A 26300-nucleotide genomic window follows, 5' to 3' on the forward strand; every position below is an offset into this window, starting at 1 on the left:
AAGTAGTAAGTCATTTAACCAATAATTTTTAATGACAATTTCACTCTAATATGGAATAAGGCACCCACGAAAAACAACGATGACTGATATTGATGTTGCGTGCTTAAAGTCACATCTTTGGTAGATCCTGGCGTATCCTAACCTACTCCAAATAAGCTGTTTTTATGATATATTTATTAATCGGAGTCGTTTGACAAGTCGTAGTGTATCTCCCAAAAGTATTCTACACATGATTAACAGGCCCCTCCATTCAGTTGTGTCTACTCCTGTCAGTTCGAGTAACATAAAATGGCGAGGATAGGAATTATGCTGAAGTTAGGGCAAATCTTAAGAACTGTAGAACATAGTCTCTTGTTGTGTGTTAGCCTAACTGGTGTTATTCCACATGGTGTAGAGATCAATGCTTCAGCCAAAGCTGATTCTCGCTCACATCATATATAGATCACGGTTCTATATGCAAACAGGTTTGTATTGTGTTACAGACTCTACTCAAATGATTAATTGCCTTATGTCTGGCTGCAGGGTGAAGTGAAACTCATCAGTAAAAAATGTTGTTACACATATTCTTTGTTTACTGGACGTGTTCTTGACACTATTGCAGATGAGCTGTTTTGTGCCTTGATATGAATTAAATGTGGCTTTTTAACAATCTTAAATACAAGCCGACCTTTTAAAATCTATTTATAGTTGTATAAACATAAATAAGCCCTCAGAGACATATAGCAGTCGCATACTTGTGTCGTCGATGTTTTCTAGTAGTTTTATTATTGATCTGAAAGTGATTCTACATTATGTTAACAATAATTTGAGACTTGTAACACGATTGCTTCTGTCACTAACCAGCTCCGATTCGTCCAGTGGTTTTGCATATAAGTAAAGTATTCAATATCTTCTTTTAGGTCTAACCATGGTCTTTCAGGGTTTTGGAAAATTTTATTGTCCATGATTCACTTCAAAGTGACAGCTGAGAACAGATTGTTTATGACCACTATATAGAATACAGTTTGACCAACCAATCATGTTTATTTCACATCACATGAATGAACTATATACACTTCATTTGCGTGAGAAAAACTGAGAAAGTAGTTGAAATCATTCCATGTGATTTCAACAGCAAAGTGGTCAGCTACTTTAGCATAATAAATATTAATTTCTGTATGTACAGATAGTAATTCTAGCCCTGTTAGACGTTTCTTGCTTGCCTGATACGTGGAAAGCGTGAGATGAATCCAGATTCCAAGGTTAATTTACCAGCCATAGCTTGTTGCAACATCCAATTCATTAGCCTGGTTGACGAATCGCCCAAATTCGAACGAAAAATGGCTTGGAATGCTTGAACCGATGGAACTGCTTGGCTTGAAAACTTCGGTAGTCGTTTCGGGTGCACCTGTAACTAGGATTAAGGTTAAAATGATTACCTATTTTATTATTATTATTCTATGTAAAATTTATAAAGCTTTAAAGTACACTCCATATAACCTAGTAAGCAACATACGCCATCTTATAAAAAAGTAAAGAAACAGGTATAAGGAAACAAATTCATTGCTAAATAAAAAAAACTATCTAGTGCTACCTTCCGAACTTCAAAAAAGGAGCCTTGCCGGCTAATAATCACATCGAAGACTAAGCCGTATCGAATTTACATGGAGAATAAAATCCCTCCATTACTGGCTTCATTAATGACAGATCAAATATAACCAGAATTTCCAGTCATAAGATTCAGTATATTATAAAATAGTCGTAAAGATACTATTCTACAGTTAAATAAAGGAAAGGTGTACTGATGAAAGCTGAGATTTGATTAAGACGCCAAGGTTTCGATAGACAAATTGGGAAAGCCAGTAATATAGGGAGTTTATTCTTCATGTAAACTCGAGACGGCTTAGTCTGCTACGAGACCGTTGGCCAGTTCCATTACTATCTTGTTTGGTTGTAAAGAAGAAAAACTTACTTTCATTTGCATTTTCATCTTTATTCCGTTTGAAAATGTGCCTGGCATGGCCGAGAGATTAGGGCACTCGACTCTTAATATGAGGATCGCGGGTTCAAATCCCTGCCACACCAAGCACGCTCGCCCTTTCAACAGTGAGGGCGTTATAAAGTGACGGTCAACCCCACTGTTCATTGGTAAAAGAGTAGCCCAAGAATTGGTGAAAGGTGGTGATGACTAGCTGCCTTCCCTTTAGTCTTACAGTGTTAAATTAGGGACGGCTAATGCAGATAGCCCTCGTGTAGCTTTGCATTAAATTCAAAAGAAACAAACAAACCATTTGAAAAAAATATTATGTCACTTTTTCCAGGACGGTTGCTCTTTTTAGTTTACACGAACACTGTTCACCTTTGAAACTAAGTTGCCTGTTCATTGGATAAAGCTTTACGTTATAACGTTCATAACGACTAACTGATTGGGGTACGCTCAGAGGACGGGAGATCATGTTTTCGCGTTGTTGTCCGTGGGCAACATGTAGGTTTATTTATCAAGCTCAAGGATTTAACTTTGAACTGTTCGTCAGACACCTGTTCGGCTGTGAAGGTTTTTTCGAGGGTTACTGTTGTACTATTCAGCTGATAACGTGTAACTTTGCTAAAACTTTCATGGTATTAATAAGCATTAGACTACATTGTATATGTTTCATCAAAATCTCTGAGGGCTCAAACCACCCAAACCCCTGGATACAGTCTTAAATACTGGGAAAAGTTTTTTACTTGAAAGTTATACTCTATTTGCTTCCTCTGATTTATGGCATGCAGTGTCGGTTTCGTGAGATCAGGTTTCAATTCATCTATGTTATTTTCCTATTGGCATCAGTAGAAGTGCTCAACTTCACCATAATGGTTTTTTTAATCAAAGTATTTTCTTTCCTAACCATGACATTCATTTTGTAGATAATGTTGTTTGCTCCGTATGACTTGAGATGTGATTTCAGTACCTATTGTTATCGTAAATAATCTGATATGCAGTTATTTTCATTTATCTTATAGCATTGACCTTTGAAGTTCATCTTCTACAAAATACTGTATATTCTGGCTATACATTATTTAGCACCTCATTGTACGGATGTTCACACATGAAATATTGTTCACATACCTATATATTCCAATTACTAATTAAATTATGAAGACATATTATTGACCCACTCAGTTTGATTTGCTTTTAATATAGAGTAGATCTTTTCTGTCATGTGGCTGTAGTTCAATAATCATCCTAACCTTTACACTGGAATACCAGCTAAATTACACTCGTTTCTATAAGCTATAAGTTACCCTTTTAAAATCTTTTTTTTTCTCACTATATTACAGTGAGAAGTTTATAATTCTAAGTTATTCCCATGTATCTAAGAAAGCTTGGAGATATGTTCTCTCGAAAAATGTTTAAACACTAATAGAGTAAACGCTCTATTTGATGCATTTTAGAACATATTTATGAAATTATACTCCGGACTATACTTGTAGCTTTCCCTTTATGGTAAAATAAACACAATTTTAATAGGCTCATCTAAATTGTAGTAGCTATGCCATTCCAGAATCAGGAGTGATATGATACATTATATGCCGAGATCGATAATTATAATTATGCTTATAGATATTTTACATTAGTTTTTGAGAATCAGCATGTATGGTGCTGAGAATATCATAAACTTATAATAATTATTACTGTTTTCTTTTTCGAATAGTCTGTTTACTGCCAGGAACCTGACTTTTCCCTTAGAATAATTCCCCTCTATAAATCTGACTTGTTCCTAAAAGCTGAAGCTAACCGATAGTTAAAAGTCTGACAAGAAATCTGAATTGTTCCGTAGACCTGTACAATATTACAAATCTGGCTTGTTCTTAAAAGCTGAAGCTAACCGATAGTTAAAAGTCTGACAAGAAACCTGAATTGTCCCGTAGGCCTGTACAATATTACAAATCTGATTTGTTCCTAAAAGCTGAAGCTAACCGATAGTTAAAAGTCTGACTAGGAACCTGAATTGTTCCGTAGACCTGTACAATATTATAAATCTGACTTGTTCCTAAAATCTCTTTACTACCATAAGCCTGATTTTTTTATTAATATATTTTTAGGTACGTACGATAAGGTAGCAGAAGAAGAAGAAGAAATTTACGAAGTAATCAACATTCACAAGTTAAAGAGTGCCGTCCCTAATCTTCGAGTAGTTAACCTCTATGGTATTGTGTTTGTTGATGACAGTCACGTTGAGGCCTTCAGTAGTAACTGTATCCAACTGGAGTGCTTAGCACTTAACTTCTGCACAAAATTCACTGGATCAACATTGAAGTTACTACTCTCTCGTTGTAAAAAACTCAAGTGTCTCCTCATGCAACAAACAAGTAGGTGCAAGATATGTCTTACGAACATTTCCAACTTCTACAAAAATGTTTCACTGAAACAAATGTAATTGCGGTTCTTCCTTAACTTGCTGAAAACACTTCAAATATAAATACTCTATTCTGGTTGACATTGACCGTGACTATTTATTTTCGACCTGATTAAGAGTACTTAAACTACAACTGTTTAGTTAGTTTAAACACGCAAACAAAAACCAAAACAGAAACATTTTAATGCATAATAAAATTTTATTTAACCGTAGAGCCACCAGTTACAATTCTACAAGTTTCAGTAGTTTTACACAATCAGGTTTGAAACCAACTGTCACCAGGAGCGTTTATAAAGAAACAAAAATTATCAAAAAAATAAAATAAGAAATAAAAAATAATAAAATAAGAACGGCTAAACCAACTTAATATGTATAAATTAAAAGTGTCATGCCATAACTATATGCAGATATTAAGTAATCTTTCATCTCTGTTCAACAAAGAATATTATAACATACAATACGTTTAATTATTTAAAAGTTGAGCTTATTTTAGTAAAAGAACGTTACTTGTTTTATGGGCATGTTCTGCAAGAGTAAAATTTAAAATATTGTTATTACGTATGTAACTTTTATATCCAGTCACACAATATCTTGAATCTTATTTAATCTTATTACATTTTCGTAAAATTTTATGTATACCCTATTTATCAAAAGCTAATTTAAGATTCCCGTACACCCCATTTTTGTGCCGATCAAAGTATCCTATTTTGACCAATTACTACTATAGCTATTCTAAGGGAGATTCGTAACTAAAAACAGACTAAGACAGAGATATAGCCCGTGGTATCTGAACACATGTGTTATGGTTGGTTATGCTCGTTATGAATGGGGTATTAACATAGTTTCAAACTTGGTACCCCAAGAATTTCAAGAGTAGCCAGGAACACAAAATTAATGCAAGGATTCATTGACCCTTCAAACCTCTTTTAGACACTCTACCGTGTCTGACTGACCTTATAAGGGCATTATAGCTCTGTTAGTAAATGGATAAGGATGCATACTTCTGGACCACACAAAATACAATTGCCAAGTTTGGCCATGCTAGCTCAAAGACTGTGGAAGGATTCCATGGACAAACAAAAAAGCAAATAAACTTAAAAACACATAATACTGAATAATTTGAGATATTTTTCTTTTGTGCTTGGGAGCAGAACTGCATCGGTTTGTTTTAAATTTTGCGAAAAGCTACACGAGAACTATCTGTTCTAGCCGTATGTGATTCATTAATAATAAGTCTAGAGGGAAAGTAATTAATCAACACTATCCACCGCCAACGCTTTGGCTAGTATCATAATTATTTCGTCTTTGTGTAATGTGATAAATTTCTTAAATGTATTTCATTATTTTAAACGAAAGTATGAAAAGCTGTGACTTCGAGAATTAGAATGATATGTGGCTCTATGGACTCTAGGTGTGAACTTCAGTCGTAGAAATACTTCCATTAGCGTTTCTTTTCATAACAACGTCTGAAAGAGGTAGATAATCGTTTTATTATATTTTATATTTGAATTATAGTGACTTAGATCGTTCAACGATATTTAAGTAACAGAAACCTTTTAAGCTATGGTCGATACACATGTTTATAAATATTGTTTGTTTTGAATTTGGCGCAAAGCTACACGAGGGCTTTCTGAGCTAGCCGTCCCTAATTTAGCAGTGTAAGACTACAGGGAAGGCAGCTAGTCATCACCCCCACCGCCAATACTTGGGCTACTCTTTTATCAACGAATGGTGGTATTGACCATCAAATTATAACGTCCCCACGACTTAAAATGTTTCATAGGATGGAGATGCAGTCCCTCGACTTTCAAGTTGCGAGTCGAGACTTCTAACAACTTGCGGGGCTCACAACTCTATGAGAAAATGAAGTTTTCAATAATCTATCTTAAAAATAATCATAGGTCTGCAAAATTAAACTTCATAAAAGTTGTTTTCATTTTTATAACGGATGTTTCCATAATGAACTACTCAAATTTTGAAAATAATATCCACATAGGAATTTTTTACAAGCAAGAAGAAAAAAATTGTTACTTAGTTCAATTTACGACAAATTTATCACTTATATAGTATGACCGATGGATGGCAGTAAAATGTTAGATGTGTTATCTGGAACTTAAATATTAAATGTTTTAATATAAATTAAGAATTTTGTTATTGTTCCTAACTCTAATTTGGATTCACGCAGGTCTTCAGAATGATCAGGTAATGGCAGTAGAATGGGAAAAGACGTCTTTGCAGGAACTGGATATCACCGCCACGCAGTTGTCAGCGGAGTGTCTCATCGACTTGCTGACACGAATTCCAGCATTACGATACTTAAGTGCTGGTCAACTGGACGCTTTTACAGACCAAGTAAGAAAACGTGAATAAAATAGCCTTTAGACTGATAAACTAACAGTTTTTCCATAACTTAACTGTGATTAATATTTATTAAATTGAATTGTTTGTCTAAATGGCGTAACACAAAGATTGATTTTCCACTTACTTTTTAATACTCGGTTCTATTGAAAAGTAAACAGCACCTCTTTTTGAAAGTAAAGTTAAAATTTTCACGTTATTTATATTTATTAAACAATTATGGATAACGTTATTTAGAAGCTGCTCAGTGATTAACGGAATTAAGAGTATTACTTCATAATCTGAGAAGATCAGTCAATGATTAAGATAATAGTAATGGTAATTAAATTGAGGAAACAATACATTTAAGTTTCTGTAGATGACGTTCTATCCAGATTTCGAATACAACGGGATACGAGATTACAAAAAATGTTTAACTAACAAAGATGGCGGATAGCTTATGGATATGGCGCAATTTCAAAGAAAAAGAAATGATTCGTACACAGGTTAAAAATTAACGTAACTTGACTATCGCTTATCGTAAAGAAACAAAATAATAATGGGATCACCCAACTAACTGGAAACAGTATTATCAATGTGAAATGATCAGTACAATAAAAAAATAAACTACATAAGTACTAATGAAATGATAACATCCATTATAGGTAATGAAAGAATTCTTGGAAAAGGGAAACATTAAAAATCTCATAGCTTTGGATTTGGATAGAAATGAAAATGTTTCAGACGAAGCACTGTTTCGATTTATCACGCTTCAAGGTCCCATGTTGAGAGGTTTGATGTTGTCAGGACTACCTCATCTGACAGAACAGTTTTGGATTTCTGTGCTTCCCGTTCTCAAAAATATCAAGTGTGTGTTTCTTTCTTTTAAGATTATCAGTCAGATTGTATGTTGAGAACAAGTAAATTATTCCATAAATTTAACTTACATTAAAATGAGTACCTCTGAATATAAGAATTTCTGTCACGGTTTTCTATTTCTTTCTGTTGTTTTAAATTTTGGGTTAGTATTTGATTTATTCATAATACTTTACGTACTTATTTTGTGGGTAAAGGCCCTCTCCTTATAAAAGATACAGGTTGAGTTTATTTATCTTGGTGTGCACGTGGTGTGTGGTGAAGACCGAACATTGCGACCAGAGTCGAAAGTTAGAGAAAGTCTGATGTTGAAGTTTCGTTAATTTATAGATACTATGTAACGTAAAACTACATTCTATCTACAAAATGAGCTAGACGGAAAGTATTCATATTCTATGGTTAATTGATTATAAACAATTTTGTGTGAGTCCATGCTGAGTATGCAAATATGCAAATCAATAATTCACGTGATAACCACAACTGTATAAATTAATGTCGCAGTGGAACAGAATGTATAAGAACTGCAATTTTACATTGCCTAACATTTCGTGTGACGCTGCCAAATATTGATCACTTTTGGGAATGGTATGTAATAGCTCTTTCCGACTGAGAATATTCATACACTTAGATCAGATCGGGAATTTAGAATTTTCACTGCATGTAACGACACTGGAAAATAAATTAATATGGATAAACAAGAAGTACCATAACCATTCAGAATAAGCTTACAACAAGTCGTATCCCGCACACGGTAAGCAAGGTGTAATGTGTCTTTTAATAGATAATAATCCACAAACATAAAAGTTATCCACGCGTCCCATACAACAATACGCTGTATAATCTAGAAGGATCTCCATCTGGAAAAGCGATAAAGCTGCTTCCTTGATATATTCATTGAGCTGTTATATACTTCCAGCAATTGAAGAATGATATATGTATTCATGTTATTCTATATAAAGACATTCCAGTCAAGTTTACCAGATGCAGTGAATATGCATATTTTTGCCATTAGATTGTTTAAACAGGTACAGGAAAATCATCATTCTCGTACATTAAATGTATTATAGAAAACAAGCAGGGATGAGGAGCGGTGGAATTTTTTGCATTGGAAACTAAACTGGAAGTTTATTATAACATTATATGGTCGTCACATAGAGCATGACTGGACATGGTAACACGGATTATAACGACATTAGGCTCCAAGATCCTTTTAGTATAACCTACTCAATCTCTATAATTGTCATAATATGAATGTCCTGTTCTCATTGCAGCGTAAAAGTATGCAGTAGTAAACTTAAATAATACTATTGCTGTAATATTAGCGAAAAACATTATTTCAGAAATACTGCTACACAAACATTAGTTTAGAACTTTAATAAAGTAACATTAATGAAGAACACTTCCATAGAATACCACTGAAGAGCATTAGTAAATTGCCTTTAATGAATAATGACTATTACAGTAACGTTTGTAAAGGAACGTTAGGTTAAGAAAGTTAAAACAAGGTTATGTGCAAAAACATTCATATTGTAAAACTGTTTTAAAAGTGTTAATGTAAAACTATTGTTACATGAATATCACACAATTTGATATATAAGTAGCATTATAATAATTGTCGTGTTTCTTGAAACACCAGTCAGCCTGGTGAACCATGTTGTCTGTCGAAAGGTCACATCAGCATTGCAAATATTGTGTGGTTGCCATGTTATTATACGCTATACTTTATTTTTACTCATAATTTCTTACAATTAGTATAAGTTTAAATTTTGGAGGACAATTTTTTTTACATAAACAAAATAACAGTTCACAATGTATGAGCTTCAGTTAAACAAAATATTTTACTTTTTATAGTATTATTTTTATTTTTAAGTTATCTCTTACACCTAATTTACTTTTTAATTTTCCTTGTGATATTTCTTCGAGTATTGTTTCACAAAGACTTGCTTTTCACTTTTAATTGTGTTTCGTTTTTAATCAGGATTCTTGTTATGGGAATGCCCGAAGGATGTTGCCAAAAAATTCATCAGAAGATTCATATTGATTCTCTCATAGATAGCATTGCCAATAACTGCATCCCATTGGAAAGGCTAGAAATTCGGTGGGATCCAGACACTCTGAGATTTAGTGATCGTAGCAGCAAAGCGATCGACTCCATCCGAGTCAAATGTCTTCGTTTGAGATGTTTGGTACTCAGTGATGGAAAATATTTCGAACTGGTAAAGTCTAATTTCGAAAGAGCGGATCGACATACGGTTGTTCGCACTACAACTAACTGTCAGGTGACGTTGGTGTACCTTTTGTTATTCTACAAGGATTTGCTGTTTAATTGATCCCTTTTTTCATGTCTTTCACCTTAAATAATCTAACAACCAGAAACAATAAAGTGACTCTGGTTAGAAACTAAAGTTTAAAAAAATCTGAATTTCGAGTATTGAATGTATGTTTAATTACCAATTATATAGATCGAATCCAGGTATTTAGAAAACTTTCTTTGTTGAAATAAACAAAAACCGTAACCATTCTTAGTTTTTCTCTAACATGTTTGTTAATTATATTTTACAATTTTGAAAATATTTTATAAGTGTTGAAAATTAGGCCACAAACTGCAAAGTTTTGGACTTAATACATTGCAGTCAACAAATAGTTAATACAGCACACTATACAAATTCCACAAATTACAAGCATTATTTTAAAAAAGTGTTGTACTTATGCTGTCTTCAGTAAATTTAATGTTACTTAATTAAACTTAGCGTTAAATATATACATGTATATAATGTTGACGAAAAAATTAATACAGCACAATATATAAATTCCACAGATTACAAACATTATTTTAAAGAAGTGTTTTACCAACGCTGTCTTCAGTAACCTTAATGCTTCTTTAGAAATACCAATAGTAATTCGGAATCACTTGATGTTTCCTCACTACGGAAGCTGTTGTTACTTGATTTGTATCTGGAATAAGAAGAAATGTTCAGACGAAATGATACAGGTAAAAATTAAACACCATTATGGATGGAATATATTATAATAAAATAATAATTTTAACAAATACTATATTTTATTTGGAAAATATCAGCGCCCAGTGCCTGGTTTAAAATTTTCATTAAGTACACTTAATCTTAATATGTCGTTTCAGAGGCGTCAGAATAGGAAACCATGATTGATATCATGCTATAACGCCAACAGTTCCGACGTATCTGTGTCACCTATTAGATTTCATTCGAAATTGTTAGTTTTTTACATAAGCACAAATATTAGTATTAATTTAAGCAACACTGAAAGATCTAGAATACTTCAATTTAACAAATTTATCATTCAATACATTCTAGGTGAATGAAATGCATTCATAATACCATATTATTAGCTCCAAACCTCTTGTATATGTTGAAATTAACATACGGTGTCATTATAAAAATATTATTTTGATATAAAAATTAATCTACGGTTCATTTATGTTATATTGAATTGCATGTAGAAGCTAGATACTGAATAACGTGTCCTTGCAATTAGTCGAAAGTAAACGAACTATTAGAAACAATAGACCTAAAATTTGTGATAAAATAATGTAAACTGCAATTTCTTTTTACCATGAGTTTGAAGTTGTCCATTTCGGATTCCAATTCGACTAGCTTTAAGATATGTTTTTGTTTCCCACATTGTTTCGTCAATTGGATTATACAACGAGATATAAAAGTTTATCTGAAACGCAATTCACATATTTAGTATAATAGTCGAAAAGTTACTGTTTGAATGCCAAAAGAGTCATCATTACTCTTGGTCAAAGAGAAGGCGTAACCGTTTGATGCTTGCCATCCATTAAGGAAGGGAAAAAATAAACTTTTGTCCAATCCAACTGACGAGTTCTTATGTTGACGAAACGCTTCTTTGGCAGCAACTTGTCAAAGACTTAAGACAGATCTGAAAGACTACTTTAACATGTTTCTGATTTTGATTCCGAAATTAACAAATGAAAAGGAATGTAAGAAAAACACGTTTGAAGTTAACGTGATCTCTATCACACAATTTACACATTCTTCAGTTTAGCGTTAAGTACCCATCAGATACTTAGTCAATAAATAGTTTATTCTACTTAATGTGTCAAAATTAATAAAAAATGTTCTCAAAGTTTTCTATATTTTCAAAATTGAAATAATAATTTCAAGGTCTGAAAAGAAAGTTCACTTCAAGAATTAGTAACAAAAACAAACTAATTCTTTAGTTGTTTGTATATTTCTTGACTAACAGTGATATCTATGTGTGATAAAAATATTTTAATTGTGTTACAAATGGAAACATAAATGATATTAATCTCTTATTGCTGCAACTTATGTTATGAAAATTTGAGAACACACTCTAAAGTTGTAGTACATTTATACCAGAAATCCTTGTTTTTAATCTCGTCACACCGAAAATGCTCGCGACTTCAGTCGTGGAGGCGTTATAATGTTACAGTCAATTCCAGTTTTAGTTGGTAAAAAAGTAGCTCAAGAATTGATGGTAGGTGGCGATGACAAGTTGTCTTTCTCCTAGTTTTTCACTGCTAAATTAGGGATGGCTAACGCAGATGGCCCTCTTGTTTATTTGCACAAAATTCAAAACGAGCAATACCTTAATTTTATTAAATTGTAAAATGAGTCCAGATTTTAGTATTACTTTTAGTTACAGCAAGTCCTTATGCATAAATTTATTGCACTTTCTTCTTGACTTTAAAAATCGTAGGTTAAAAGTAAGAATAAAACACGTATATTTCCTATTCTACCATCATTAAGAAAATAAAGAGACAGATTAATATACAAAATTAACCGTTTCTGCTTATCTTGTGGTTCAAGAATCTCTAAGGATAGACCGTTAAGGAGTTCGATTCGTATTATCTGAGAGAACAAAAAACTCGCTTGTAAAATTATTGTCCTTGTTCGTGCTATTATTTTGTACTTCAACTTAACCATTTTTGTCGCTCGCGTTTTCACCCCTAGAATGATCTCTAGTGTTTATTTTCAAATATTTTACATTTTACATTACTTAGTGAATGATTTGTTTTCTTTATTTTCATCGCGCCAAACATGCTCGCTCTTTTAACAGTGGGAGCGTTATAATGTGACGGTCAATCCCACTATTCGTTGGTAAAAGAGTAGCCCAAAAGTTGGCGGTAGGTGGTGATGACTAGCTGCCTTCCCTCTAGTCTTACACTGCTAAATTAGGGACGGCTAGCACAGATAGCCCTCGAGTAGCTTTGTGCGAAATTAAAAAAAAACAAACAAACTTTATTTTCAATACCGTACCTTATCTCTTTCATTTCACTTGCAAAAAGTCACTACACCTGTCCTTCTGCACATTAGATCCATGAAACTTCCGAGTTGCATAGATCAAGTAACTGTGCACAAGAATTATATTGAATTACCACATCCACAGGAAAACTCGGTTATCTATACCTTATTATTTATCCTATTTTTAAATATAAACTGGAAACAAAAGTAAATAAAGCTTCGAAATAGTTCAACTAAAGAGACTGTTAAACTGAGATCTAGGTCATTTGAAATTTTCTTTTTTCTTCATCTTCATGTGTCTTTGTGCTTAACTACAAACAAACAACACTTCATACATGTATATCCAATTATTATTATCCAGATTAAATTTTTAATTCACAAGTTATTTTACAGATGTGTTCTCGTTGTAATTCGTATATTTGTATCATATAAGATTCGTGGAAGCCTTTATGTAACATTACACAAATATTTATTCACACTCATATATAACTAAATACTACATATCATCGCATATATTAGTACTTTTAAACAAATTATTTTCAGCTCACGTGCTTTAACAATGACATCCTACTAATTATGTTTCGAAACTAAGAAATACATGTGAAGCCAAATCTACCATTTGGTTAACAGTTTTGACCTTACAACCTTAATATACTGCTTGGTAGTATCCAGTAGTGAGTGTCAGAATGGAGAAATGTATGCCCATCTGCATTAAAACATGTGGCATGGCATTATACAACATTCACGAGAAGAATTTAAGTCAGTTGTCAATCCCTGCCCATAAAGCTTCTTGTAATAACCTGGTTATATATTTAGTTGTAACCTGATATGTGAGCAGTGATGAACAAATACTTTATTGTTTTCACGGTTTATCAGACATATGTAATGTTTAACCAGCTAAAAATATAAATTTGAATATTTTAACAAATATATGTAACTTTTGGTACTTCATCCAGCTCCAGAGGTCAAGTGTTTATATACTAGTTCTAATTTTTATATATGTAAAAACGGCTCGTTTGGGTTGAGAACATTTTTATGTAGAGGAGCGAACAACGTTTCAACCTTGACGATGACCGAAGAAGGTCGAAACGTTGTTCGCTCCTCTACATAAAAATGTTCTCAACTCAAACGAGCCGTTTTTACATATATATTTTTCTCTACAAGTGGGTTTTCTTGTCATCACTGACTATAGTTTTAATTTTGATATTACCACTTATATAATGCATTGAAATTTTAAAAATGTCAATGCATTAAATCAGAACGCTCATATGGTAAATTTTTCGTATAATATACTTATGTTTTCCATGGTTGTTAAAACTTAGTAAAATTACTGAGATGAGATCACATAGAACTGATTGATGAGATCAATTTGTTGTTCTGTCGTTTTCGGCCAGAAATTTGAATATTCGAGCAATGTTCAAAGTCTAAACATTCCTGTCACATTGTTCCTATGATCTCAAGGACATATTTATTACGTAATTGCGTGAGAAGTCACGATGAAAAAGTTCTGGTCACAACCACAGATTCCTGTGAATGAAGGACAGAGATCACTCACCAGCATTCAAAGGTGCAGTATATGAAGAGTTGGATCATTTCCTGAAGTTTTTACGCCAATAAATGTTTGAAACAATTGGTCTTCAAAGCAGGCTGTAAAATATCTAATCTTAAGCCTAGATTGTTTAGCCCTAGAATATATCGAACACTTGTGTGAGGCACAATTTTGAGGTTATGACATACAGACTGCAAAGTTGTTTAAACAGTTACCTCAATAAAAATCAGGCAATCTATCAGTCTGAGTTCTAGGCTTGGATGAAATAAATCTTTAGCATGTTAGGCTTACTCTACAATAGTGTTGGTATATTTAAAGGATATTATAATTTACTAGTTTGTGGAAGAGCGAACCGAGAGAAAATATAAGGCACCACCAAGATATAAGAGAACATTCTACCCTTAGTGAGACAGTTTCTTTATTGCTGTGTAATGAAGTGATAACTTTGAACTATTCACAAGAGAGGAAGAAGCCTGCAGCGTCAGTTTCGTGCTATACCTCAAACAGACCATCTTATCCAAACGTCAATGTTGCACACAGCTTAAGCCAAACCAACACATTCTGGCGCTGTAATAAAATATTGAAATTCGGTTAATGGACAGGGTTATCTTTTTCTTCCATGGTTTACATTCTGCAGCTTTTATTAATGATGACTATACCTGTATGTTGTCTTGGAAGAAAGGAGTGAAGTATTGTCTTTACCTGTAGAGCACTGGATGACTTTTGAATTAACTACTCATACCTTACTTAGCAGAAAGGTAGAGAATGTATCAGTTTTTACTGACAGCTTAGCAGGTGCAGAATAGCTAACAATAGGAAATCAACAATGCCTCTACAGTTCTCACCAATTAGAGAAAGTGCAGAGGGTCTCCCAGTGAGACAGCAGTAAGTCTATGGATTTAAACTGCTAAAATCTGGGATTTGATGAAACAGCACCATAAGGTTTTGTGGTCAGTAGAGCTCTTTCAATGATGAGTGGATTTTCGTATACACCTCTTAGACTATGAGAGAAAGAAGACAGAGAGAGAAATAGTGTTCCTCATTAACTTTTTTTAATATGGATCGATCGATATGACCGATCTTGTATTCGCAAAGTAACAATCAAAATTTCTCTACTATAACTTTTAATATGTATCTGTACAAAATGTGGCAAGCTTTCAGTAAACATTACAATTCTTTTCGACAGACAAAATCAGGTATTTTTTAAAATACTTTCTTTAAGAGTTTGTCAAGAAATACGTGGAGTCAGACCTTCGACTGTTCAGAGTGCAAAGTTATTTTCGTGTTAAAATTAAAAATATTTTTATTCGTCTGAAAATTTCATTTGCATAGCTAGTAAGCTTTCTAACTAAATCTTAAGTGTTTTCTCAGTAAAACTTTATATTTTATCTTTTATTTTCTCTATGATTAGACCTATTTGACAATCCTTATAATCACTATAAAAATATGAAATAAATCTAAATTCCTCATCTTTTTATAGAATGACTACAGATTATAACAGAAAACTACAGTTGTTAGCCGCGACATATTGATTCACAGAATGGCTTTGAGTTTTTCAGGCACAAACTTTTTTACCATAGCTCTGTCATCTTTTGACCGATTTGAGCTTAATTACGGTTTTGAATTCATGTGGTCAAACACCTTCGATTAATATATTTGACAATGCCCAAGGTCTCATATATTAATTTCCTCTAATTCTGTCTAAAAGAATTTCAATTTGAGGGTATGTTAGTAGAGATCCTGATATGTAATAAAATTACTCGTACATAAAAATGTAGCTAAAAAGGAAAAAAAGGTATCACAAATTAATTTATTCTAATCCTGCCTGAAAGAAATTCAAGTGCCATAGCTATTGAGGATTCCCTCTTGTTTCTCTTCAATAGCTTAAAGCTAGTAAAATACTACATTTGTTTATATTTAATTTCGTTGTTTTTATTGCACTTTGAATAATCCCCTACACACAACCCGTGTTAGGTATTAATATTTATTCCGAAGAAGCGTACAATTTATTATGTTACGTACGTTACGTATTACTACTTCAAATAACCGGAATTGTAATCTAAGCTAATTTTTAATCTAATTTAAGTAGTTAATTAAATGTTAATATGCATTAAATGTGTGTTATATGCCAATAAGATTGATACAATTTACCTTTTTTACACATATATATTTTGATATACAAACATAAAACCATACAATTTATGACAAAAGTTATTACTAATAGTTATTACAAATGGTGGTTTATATACAAGTTTCACAAACTTACGGACAACAATGAGTCTTATATCCGGTCTAGAACTAAATATTTTATCGACGATCCAGGTCAACGATGAACAAATTGATTCTGTTATACCTCACCAGAGCTAACGATGTCTTTTCTTGGATAGCCTCACACCAGGTACAAGCTGACTCCTTACAGAGAATATATTTAATGTCCTCTTGGAAATAATAATTCGAAGTAATTCACTGAAGTAGAATGGTTTGTAATGTTCGAAATCTATAACGTTCCTGGTCAGATTCTGTAGCTTTCCGATTAATAAATGTTAATCACAATTACAGCTTCCTAGGCCTATAGCACACTGACTGTAGCTGTCCAATAATATTCTCTTCTTCTAACTCTTGGCCAGCCGCTTTTTTATAGCAGTCACGCGAGTTTGCAGAAATTTGGAGAATATTCTCGCTTGCTTTCGTTAAACAAGTATTGTTGATTTGTACGCATTCTAACGTTCTACAATTTTCGAGGACAAACGGGATTTACGCACTACACAGGTAAAAAATATACGTCACAGGCATAAAATAAAACTATACAGAAACAAATGTAGGCACTAAAACAAATGTACAACAGTAAATCTGGTAAGCGTTTAAATTACTTTGGGAGTCCTTAACTCATGTTGCTGTATTTAATGTAGTGCATGAGCTGCTTTTGGGCAAAAGTCATGAATAATTGTTATTATTATATGTCATTATCTTACTTAATCTAACTTTACTTAAATTAGTAAGCTTATAATTTTTACTTTTTAGTTACTTTTATAATTATGACTAAAGAATATACATGAAAAGCAAAAAATATAGTATATGTTTTTGACATCTTGTTTTTTGGCGTTGGTTGCTGATACAGTTTAAGCCAACTCTTGTATCAATGATACTTGTACATTAAATAACCTTAATTTTCACGTAACTAATTCACCTAAAATGCAGAATAATGACAACAAATAATATCCTCTAATTATCATAATTTAATTGGCTTACTAATCATTGGATAAGAGCCTTAAAATACTTCCTAAAGCTTTCCTGTGTGAACAACACGAGGGAAGCTTTCAAACTAAAGACGAAATATGCAATACTCTATATTAAAAACAACGTAATGTAATACATAAGTTGATAAAATAATACCTTGCGTTTCTACTGATTATAAATGATGTAGAATAAAACGTAAGAGAGAACTATTGGCAACATGTGAAGGGGAGGATGTGATGGATGAGCATGGAAAGTAAGTCTTATTACCAAGATTGTGACTCCATAAACATACAAGATTAAAGGTTATCCAACTTAAACTTTGCCTTAGTAATATCTATGTTATAATATGCAATTTATGTTAAATGGTTATAACTAAATTAGAGAATGGAGAAGACCTAAGGAGCAAATGTCACAATTTTCATATTGGAAAAGGTTGTGTTTTTTTTAATAATTCGATATAAAATTAAAAAATTAAGACGTATATAACATTAGTACTTGGTTTATTAACTATGTTTTGATGTCAAGTTTATTTATATATTGATAATAAGGTAACTTAATTAATTGTTGTGCGTAACTCTCTAAAAGGCTGTAACATTGCACTTTGACCTATTTGTCTTACTAGATTTAATACAGTTGTTGTTTTGAATTAACCACAAAGCTACAGAATGGGTTATTTGTGCTCTGCCCAGATTTTTAGCGGTTTTTAGAGTTGTAAGTCCGCAGAAATACCGCTGAGCCACTGGGGGGCATTTAATACAGAAGTAGCTTGAATGCTTATAGATATTGTGGTATATCAAACATTTCAAGTAAAACCACAACTCTTATGGATGAAAATAAACTAAACATGATGGAGAAATGACTCTCTGACTATGTCTACATATTTAGAAGGTATCGCTCACAGAAAGAAGGTAATCATTACCAACTTTGGTTCCAGAATCGATATACTTTGGAATTTATTAGTAACTTTTACCAAAGCAATCAGTGAACTGATGTTCCACGGTAAATTTATCTGAAGCCAGCCTTCCTTGAAGCACTAGGGATTTTTTTCAGTGATGAAGTACAGTAGATGTTAAAGTACGGGATCTTAAAACCTTAATAGACTGCTTGGTAGTGTCCAGTAGCGTGTCAGAATGGAGAAATGTATGCCCATCTTAAATATTTATTTTATATGGATAAACATGTTAACTCACATTGATGCCTTGAACTACTATGAGTAGAAGAATGTCTAAATGCTTTGGAAGGCGAGATATTGGAAAATACTGATGAGTCTAACTAAATGACAAGAGAAGACCGATTACATCCCAAGAGACTGATTGTACAAGGTTTATGTCATGCCTTTCGACTTGTATAACATGTCTACTTCTTTACAAAAGATAATGAACCTTACATTGAAGAGACTACGATGGGATAAGTGCTTGATCTGTGTTAAATATGTATTGGTGATTGGTTATATGTTTATGTCTGTAGCTGAGAACCTGAAACTGGTAATCTAGTAGGTAAAGTAGAAAGTATATGCTCAAGCACATAGAAGTAGAATTCATCGGTGACATTTGGGTACAGATGAAATTTTTCTGTATCCTGTTAAAATAGAAGTGATGCAATACTGGTATCAACTTGTGTCCAAATGGAAAGTATGTGATTTCTAATGTTTTGAGTTATGCTGTCAATGATCTGTGAATAATGTCTCCAAGAGCAGCTCTATTTACAACTGAGATTCCAGTACCTGAAGCATACTTTAGTCATATTCCTGGTGTTGTCATGTCTATGATAAGAGTATGAATTATTGATAAATACTAAGTCAGCGGTAATGTAATCATAGCAGAGGTATTGTAATTATGGAATGGAGTGGAATGCACAATGATGCACGTTAATCACATGTTTGTGGTCCTTGAAAGCAGAACCATATGAGAAAAAGAACTGCTTGCAATTGTAACCTTTATAAAACACTATCAACACTACTTGTTTGGTAGAAAGTTTTCTATTCAAGTGAATCATGTATCACTGAAATAGTTGATGAACATTAAAATCCAAAAGAAATGTTAGCATGTTAGATAACAGCATTGCAGTTTTATGATTTAATAATATAATATTGTCTCGCCTGCAACATAGAAATGATGCTCGATTTCTTTAATGTTTAGTGAGACTCTCTTTGTTCACTGGCACCATGTAAGAATGAAAACTATTTCTTCCATAAAAACAATAAGTCATGCAGTCAGAGTTTCCACTAGTAGATGATCTCCAGAAAGAATAACTAAACAACGCGTATCCAGAGCTCATAGCTGAGATTGAAAAACGTATCACAGATACATCAAATCTAAGACACTTATACAAGTAGTTACGAACGTAAAAAGTATTCTATAATTCCCAGTCAGTGTTGCATATAGCCTATATTTAGTATAATTATTTATATTTAGTGTGACAGTATGTATAATAACCTATATTTAGTATAATTATTTATATTTAGTGTGACAGAGGATGTATAATAACTTATATTTAGTATAATGATTTATATTTAGTGTGACAGAGTATGTATAATAACCTATATTTAGTATAATTATTTATATTTAGTGTGACAGAGTATGTATAATAACCTATATTTAGTATAATTATTTATATTTAGTGTGACAGAGTGTATGTATAATAACCTATATTTAGTATAATTATTTATATTTAGTGTGACAGAGGATGTATAATAACCTATATTTAGTATAATTATTTATATTTAGTGTGACAGAGTATGTATAATAACCTATATTTAGTATAATTATTTATATTTAGTGTGAGAGTATGAGTATGTATAATTATTTATATTTAGTATAATTATAATTATATTTAGTATAATTATTTATATTTAGTGTGAGTATGTATAATAACCTATATTTAGTATAATTATTTATATTTAGTGTGACAGAGGATGTATAATAACTTATATTTAGTATAATTATTTATATTTAGTGTGACAGAGTATGTATAATAACCTATATTTAGTATAATTATTTATATTTAGTGTGACAGAGTATGTATAATAACCTATATTTAGTATAATTATTTATATTTAGTGTGACAGAGTATGTATAATAACCTATATTTAGTATAATTATTTATATTTAGTGTGACAGAGTATGTATAATAACCTATATTTAGTATAATTATTTATATTTAGTGTGACAGAGTATGTATAATAACCTATATTTAGTAGTATAATAATAACCTATATTTAGTATTTATATTTAGTGTGACAGAGTATGTATAATAACCTATATTTAGTATAATTATTTATATTTAGTGTGACAGAGTATGTATAATAACCTATATTTAGTATAATTATTTATATTTAGTGTGACAGAGGATGTATAATAACTTATATTTAGTATAATTATTTATATTTAGTATAATTATTTATATTTAGTGACAGAGTATGTATAATAACCTATATTTAGTATAATTATTTATATTTAGTGTGACAGAGTATGTATAATAACCTATATTTAGTATAATATTTATTTATATTTAGTGTGACAGAGTATGTATAATAACCTATATTTAGTATAATTATTTATATTTAGTGTGACAGAGGATGTATAATAACCTATATTTAGTATAATTATTTATATTTAGTGTGACAGAGGATGTATAATAACCTATATTTAGTATGTATATAATATATAATTATTTATATTTAGTGACAGAGTATGTATAATAACCTATATTTAGTATAATTATTTATATTTAGTGTGACAGAGTATGTATAATAACCTATATTTAGTATAATATAATAACCTATATTTAGTATAATTATTTATATTTAGTGTGACAGAGTATGTATAATAACCTATATTTAGTATAATTATTTATATTTAGTGTGACAGAGTATGTATAATAACCTATATTTAGTATAATTATTTATATTTAGTGTGACAGAGTATGTATAATAACCTATATTTAGTATAATTATTTATATTTAGTGTGACAGAGGATGTATAATAACCTATATTTAGTATAATTATTTATATTTAGTGTGACAGAGTATGTATAATAACCTATATTTAGTATAATTATTTATATTTAGTGTGACAGAGTATGTATAATAACCTATATTTAGTATAATTATTTATATTTAGTGTGACAGAGTATGTATAATAACCTATATTTAGTATAATTATTTATATTTAGTGTGACAGAGTATGTATAATAACCTATATTTAGTATAATTATTTATATTTAGTGTGACAGAGTATGTATAATAACCTATATTTATAATTATTTATATTTAGTATAATTATTTATATTTAGTGTGACAGAGGATGTATAATAACTTATATTTAGTATAATTAGTATAATATAATTATTTATATTTAGTGTGACAGAGTATGTATATAACCTATTTTAGTATAATTATTGTGACAGAGTATGTATAATAACCTATATTTAGTATAATTATTTATATTTAGTGTGACAGAGTATGTATAATAACCTATATTTAGTATAATTATTTATATTTAGTGTGACAGAGTATGTATAGTATATTTAGTATATTATATATTTAGTGTGACAGAGTATGTATAATAACCTATATTTAGTATAATTATTTATATTTAGTGTGACAGAGTATGTATAATAACCTATATTTAGTATAATTATTTATATTTAGTGTGACAGAGTATGTATAATAACCTATATTTAGTATAATTATTTATATTTAGTGTGACAGAGTATGTATAATAACCTATATTTAGTATAATTATTTATATTTAGTGTGACAGAGGATGTATAATAACCTATATTTAGTATAATGATTTATATTTAGTGTGACAGAGTATGTATAATAACCTATATTTAGTATAATTATTTATATTTAGTGTGACAGAGTATGTATAATAACCTATATTTAGTATAATTATTTATATTTAGTGTGACAGAGTATGTATAATAACCTATATTTAGTATAATTATTTATATTTAGTGTGACAGAGTATGTATAATAACCTATATTTAGTATAATTATTTATATTTAGTGTGACAGAGTATGTATAATAACCTATATTTAGTATAATTATTTATATTTAGTGTGACAGAGTATGTATAATAACCTATATTTAGTATAATTATTTATATTTAGTGTGACAGAGTATGTATAATAACCTATATTTAGTATAATTATTTATATTTAGTGTGACAGAGGATGTATAATAACCTATATTTAGTATAATTATTTATATTTAGTGTGACAGAGTATGTATAATAACCTATATTTAGTATAATTATTTATATTTGACAGAGTATGTATAATAACCTATATTTAGTATAATTATTTATATTTAGTGTGACAGAGTATGTATAATAACCTATATTTAGTATAATTATTTATATTTAGTGTGACAGAGGATGTATAATAACCTATATTTAGTATAATTATTTATATTTAGTGTGACAGAGTATGTATAATAACCTATATTTAGTATAATTATTTATATTTAGTGTGACAGAGTATGTATAATAACCTATATTTAGTATAATTATTTATATTTAGTGTGACAGAGGATATATAATAACTTATATTTAGTATAATTATTTATATTTAGTGTGACAGAGTATGTATAATAACCTATATTTAGTATAATTATTTATATTTAGTGTGACAGAGTATGTATAATAACCTATATTTAGTATAATTATTTATATTTAGTGTGACAGAGGATGTATAATAACTTATATTTAGTATAATGATTTATATTTAGTGTGACAGAGTATGTATAATAACCTATATTTAGTATAATTATTTATATTTAGTGTGACAGAGTATGTATAATAACCTATATTTAGTATAATTATTTATATTTAGTGTGACAGAGTATGTATAATAACCTATATTTAGTATAATTATTTATATTTAGTGTGACAGAGTATGTATAATAACCTATATTTAGTATAATTATTTATATTTAGTGTGACAGAGTATGTATAATAACCTATATTTAGTATAATTATTTATATTTAGTGTGACAGAGTATGTATAATAACCTATATTTAGTATAATTATTTATATTTAGTGTGACAGAGTATGTATAATAACCTATATTTAGTATAATTATTTATATTTAGTGTGACAGAGGATGTATAATAACCTATATTTAGTATAATTATTTATATTTAGTGTGAGTATGTATAATAACATATTTAGTATAATTATTTATATTTAGAGAGTATGTATAATAACCTATATTTAGTATAATTATTTATATTTAGTGTGACAGAGGATGTATAATAACTTATATTTAGTATAATGATTTATATTTAGTGTGACAGAGTATGTATAATAACCTATATTTAGTATAATTATTTATATTTAGTGTGACAGAGTATGTATAATAACCTATATTTAGTATAATTATTTATATTTAGTGTGACAGAGTATGTATAATAACCTATATTTAGTATAATTATTTATATTTAGTGTGACAGAGTATGTATAATAACCTATATTTAGTATAATTATTTATATTTAGTGTGACAGAGTATGTATAATAACCTATATTTAGTATAATTATTTATATTTAGTGTGACAGAGTATGTATAATAACCTATATTTAGTATAATTATTTATATTTAGTGTGACAGAGGATGTATAATAACCTATATTTAGTATAATTATTTATATTTAGTGTGACAGAGTATGTATAATAACCTATATTTAGTATAATTATTTATATTTAGTGTGACAGAGGATGTATAATAACCTATATTTAGTATAATTATTTATATTTAGTGTGACAGAGTAGGATGTATAATAACCTATATTTAGTATAATTATTTATATTTAGTGTGACAGAGTATGTATAATAACCTATATTTAGTATAATTATTTATATTTAGTGTGACAGAGGATGTATAATAACCTATATTTAGTATAATTATTTATATTTAGTGTGACAGAGTATGTATAATAACCTATATTTAGTATAATTATTTATATTTAGTGTGACAGAGTATGTGTATAATAACCTATATTTAGTATAATTATTTATATTTAGTGTGACAGAGTATGTATAATAACCTATATTTAATATAATTATTTATATTTAGTATGTCAGAGGATGTATAATAACCTATATTTAGTATAATTATTTATATTTAGTACAGAGTATGTATAATAACCTATATTTAGTATAATTATTTATATTTAGTGTGACAGAGTATGTATAATAACCTATATTTAGTATAATTATTTATATTTAGTGTGACAGAGTATGTATAATAACCTATATTTAGTATAATTATTTATATTTAGTGTGACAGAGTATGTATAATAACCTATATTTAGTATAATTATTTATATTTAGTGTGACAGAGTATGTATAATAACCTATATAATAACCTATATTTAGTATAATTATTTATATTTAGTGTGACAGAGTATGTATAATAACCTATATTTAGTATAATTATTTATATTTAGTGTGACAGAGTATGTATAATAACCTATATTTAGTATAATTATTTATATTTAGTGTGACAGAGAGTATGTATAATAACCTATATTTAGTATAATTATTTATATTTAGTGTGACAGAGTATGTATAATAACCTATATTTAGTATAATTATTTATATTTAGTGTGACAGAGTATGTATAATAACCTATATTTAGTATAATTATTTATATTTAGTGTGACAGAGTATGTATAATAACCTATATTTAGTATAATTATTTATATTTAGTGTGACAGAGTATGTATAATAACCTATATTTAGTATAATTATTTATATTTAGTGTGACAGAGTGTATAATAACAGAGTATGTATAATAACCTATATTTAGTATAATTATTTATATTTAGTGTGACAGAGGATGTATAATAACTTATATTTAGTATAATTATTTATATTTAGTGTGACAGAGTATGTATAATAACCTATATTTAGTATAATTATTTATATTTAGTGTGACAGAGTATGTATAATAACCTATATTTAGTATAATTATTTATATTTAGTGTGACAGAGTATGTATAATAACCTATATTTAGTATAATTATTTATATTTAGTGTGACAGAGTATGTATAATAACCTATATTTAGTATAATTATTTATATTTAGTGTGACAGAGTATGTATAATAACCTATATTTAGTATAATTATTTATATTTAGTGTGACAGAGTATGTATAATAACCTATATTTAGTATAATTATTTATATTTAGTGTGACAGAGGATGTATAATAACCTATATTTAGTATAATTATTTATATTTAGTGTGACAGAGTATGTATAATAACCTATATTTAGTATAATTATTTATATTTAGTGTGACAGAGGATGTATAATAACTTATATTTAGTATAATTTATATTTAGATATTAATATATTTAGTGTGACAGAGTATGTATAATAACCTATATTTAGTATAATTATTTATATTTAGTGTGACAGAGTATGTATAATAACCTATATTTAGTATAATTATTTATATTTAGTGTGACAGAGTATGTATAATAACCTATATTTAGTATAATTATTTATATTTAGTGTGACAGAGTATGTATAATTATTTATATTTAGTGTGACAGAGGATGTATAATAACCTATATTTAGTATAATTATTTATATTTAGTGTGACAGAGTATGTATAATAACTATATTTAGTATAATTATTTA

General features: G+C 29.6%; 1 protein-coding gene and 1 long non-coding RNA gene across 5 annotated transcripts in view; one reads left to right on the top strand and one right to left on the bottom strand.

Moving 5' to 3' along the window:
- LOC143229204 (uncharacterized) overlaps positions 1 to 10117 on the top strand; it is a 43238-nt gene extending 33121 nt beyond the window's left edge. For 3 of the 4 annotated variants that reach the window (XM_076461196.1, XM_076461197.1, XM_076461194.1), the window contains exons 4-7: positions 4066 to 4332; positions 6565 to 6731; positions 7382 to 7584; positions 9571 to 10117. In XM_076461196.1, the coding sequence (XP_076317311.1) occupies positions 4066 to 4332; positions 6565 to 6731; positions 7382 to 7584; positions 9571 to 9922 (989 nt within the window). In that variant the 3' untranslated portion in view covers positions 9923 to 10117. The remainder of the gene's footprint in view (positions 1 to 4065; positions 4333 to 6564; positions 6732 to 7381; positions 7585 to 9570) is intronic. The other variant, XM_076461198.1, reaches the window with a different exon arrangement.
- Positions 1186 to 26300, bottom strand: part of LOC143229205 (uncharacterized) — a 93692-nt gene continuing 68577 nt past the window's right edge. Inside the window, exons 2-3 of the long non-coding RNA XR_013015734.1 lie at positions 10443 to 10547; positions 1186 to 1393 (exon numbers count right to left, since the gene is read on the bottom strand). This is a non-coding gene — a long non-coding RNA (uncharacterized LOC143229205). The remainder of the gene's footprint in view (positions 1394 to 10442; positions 10548 to 26300) is intronic.

The sequence above is a fragment of the Tachypleus tridentatus genome, chromosome 10 (assembly GCF_004210375.1).
Source record: "Tachypleus tridentatus isolate NWPU-2018 chromosome 10, ASM421037v1, whole genome shotgun sequence".
NCBI lineage: Eukaryota > Metazoa > Arthropoda > Merostomata > Xiphosura > Limulidae > Tachypleus > Tachypleus tridentatus.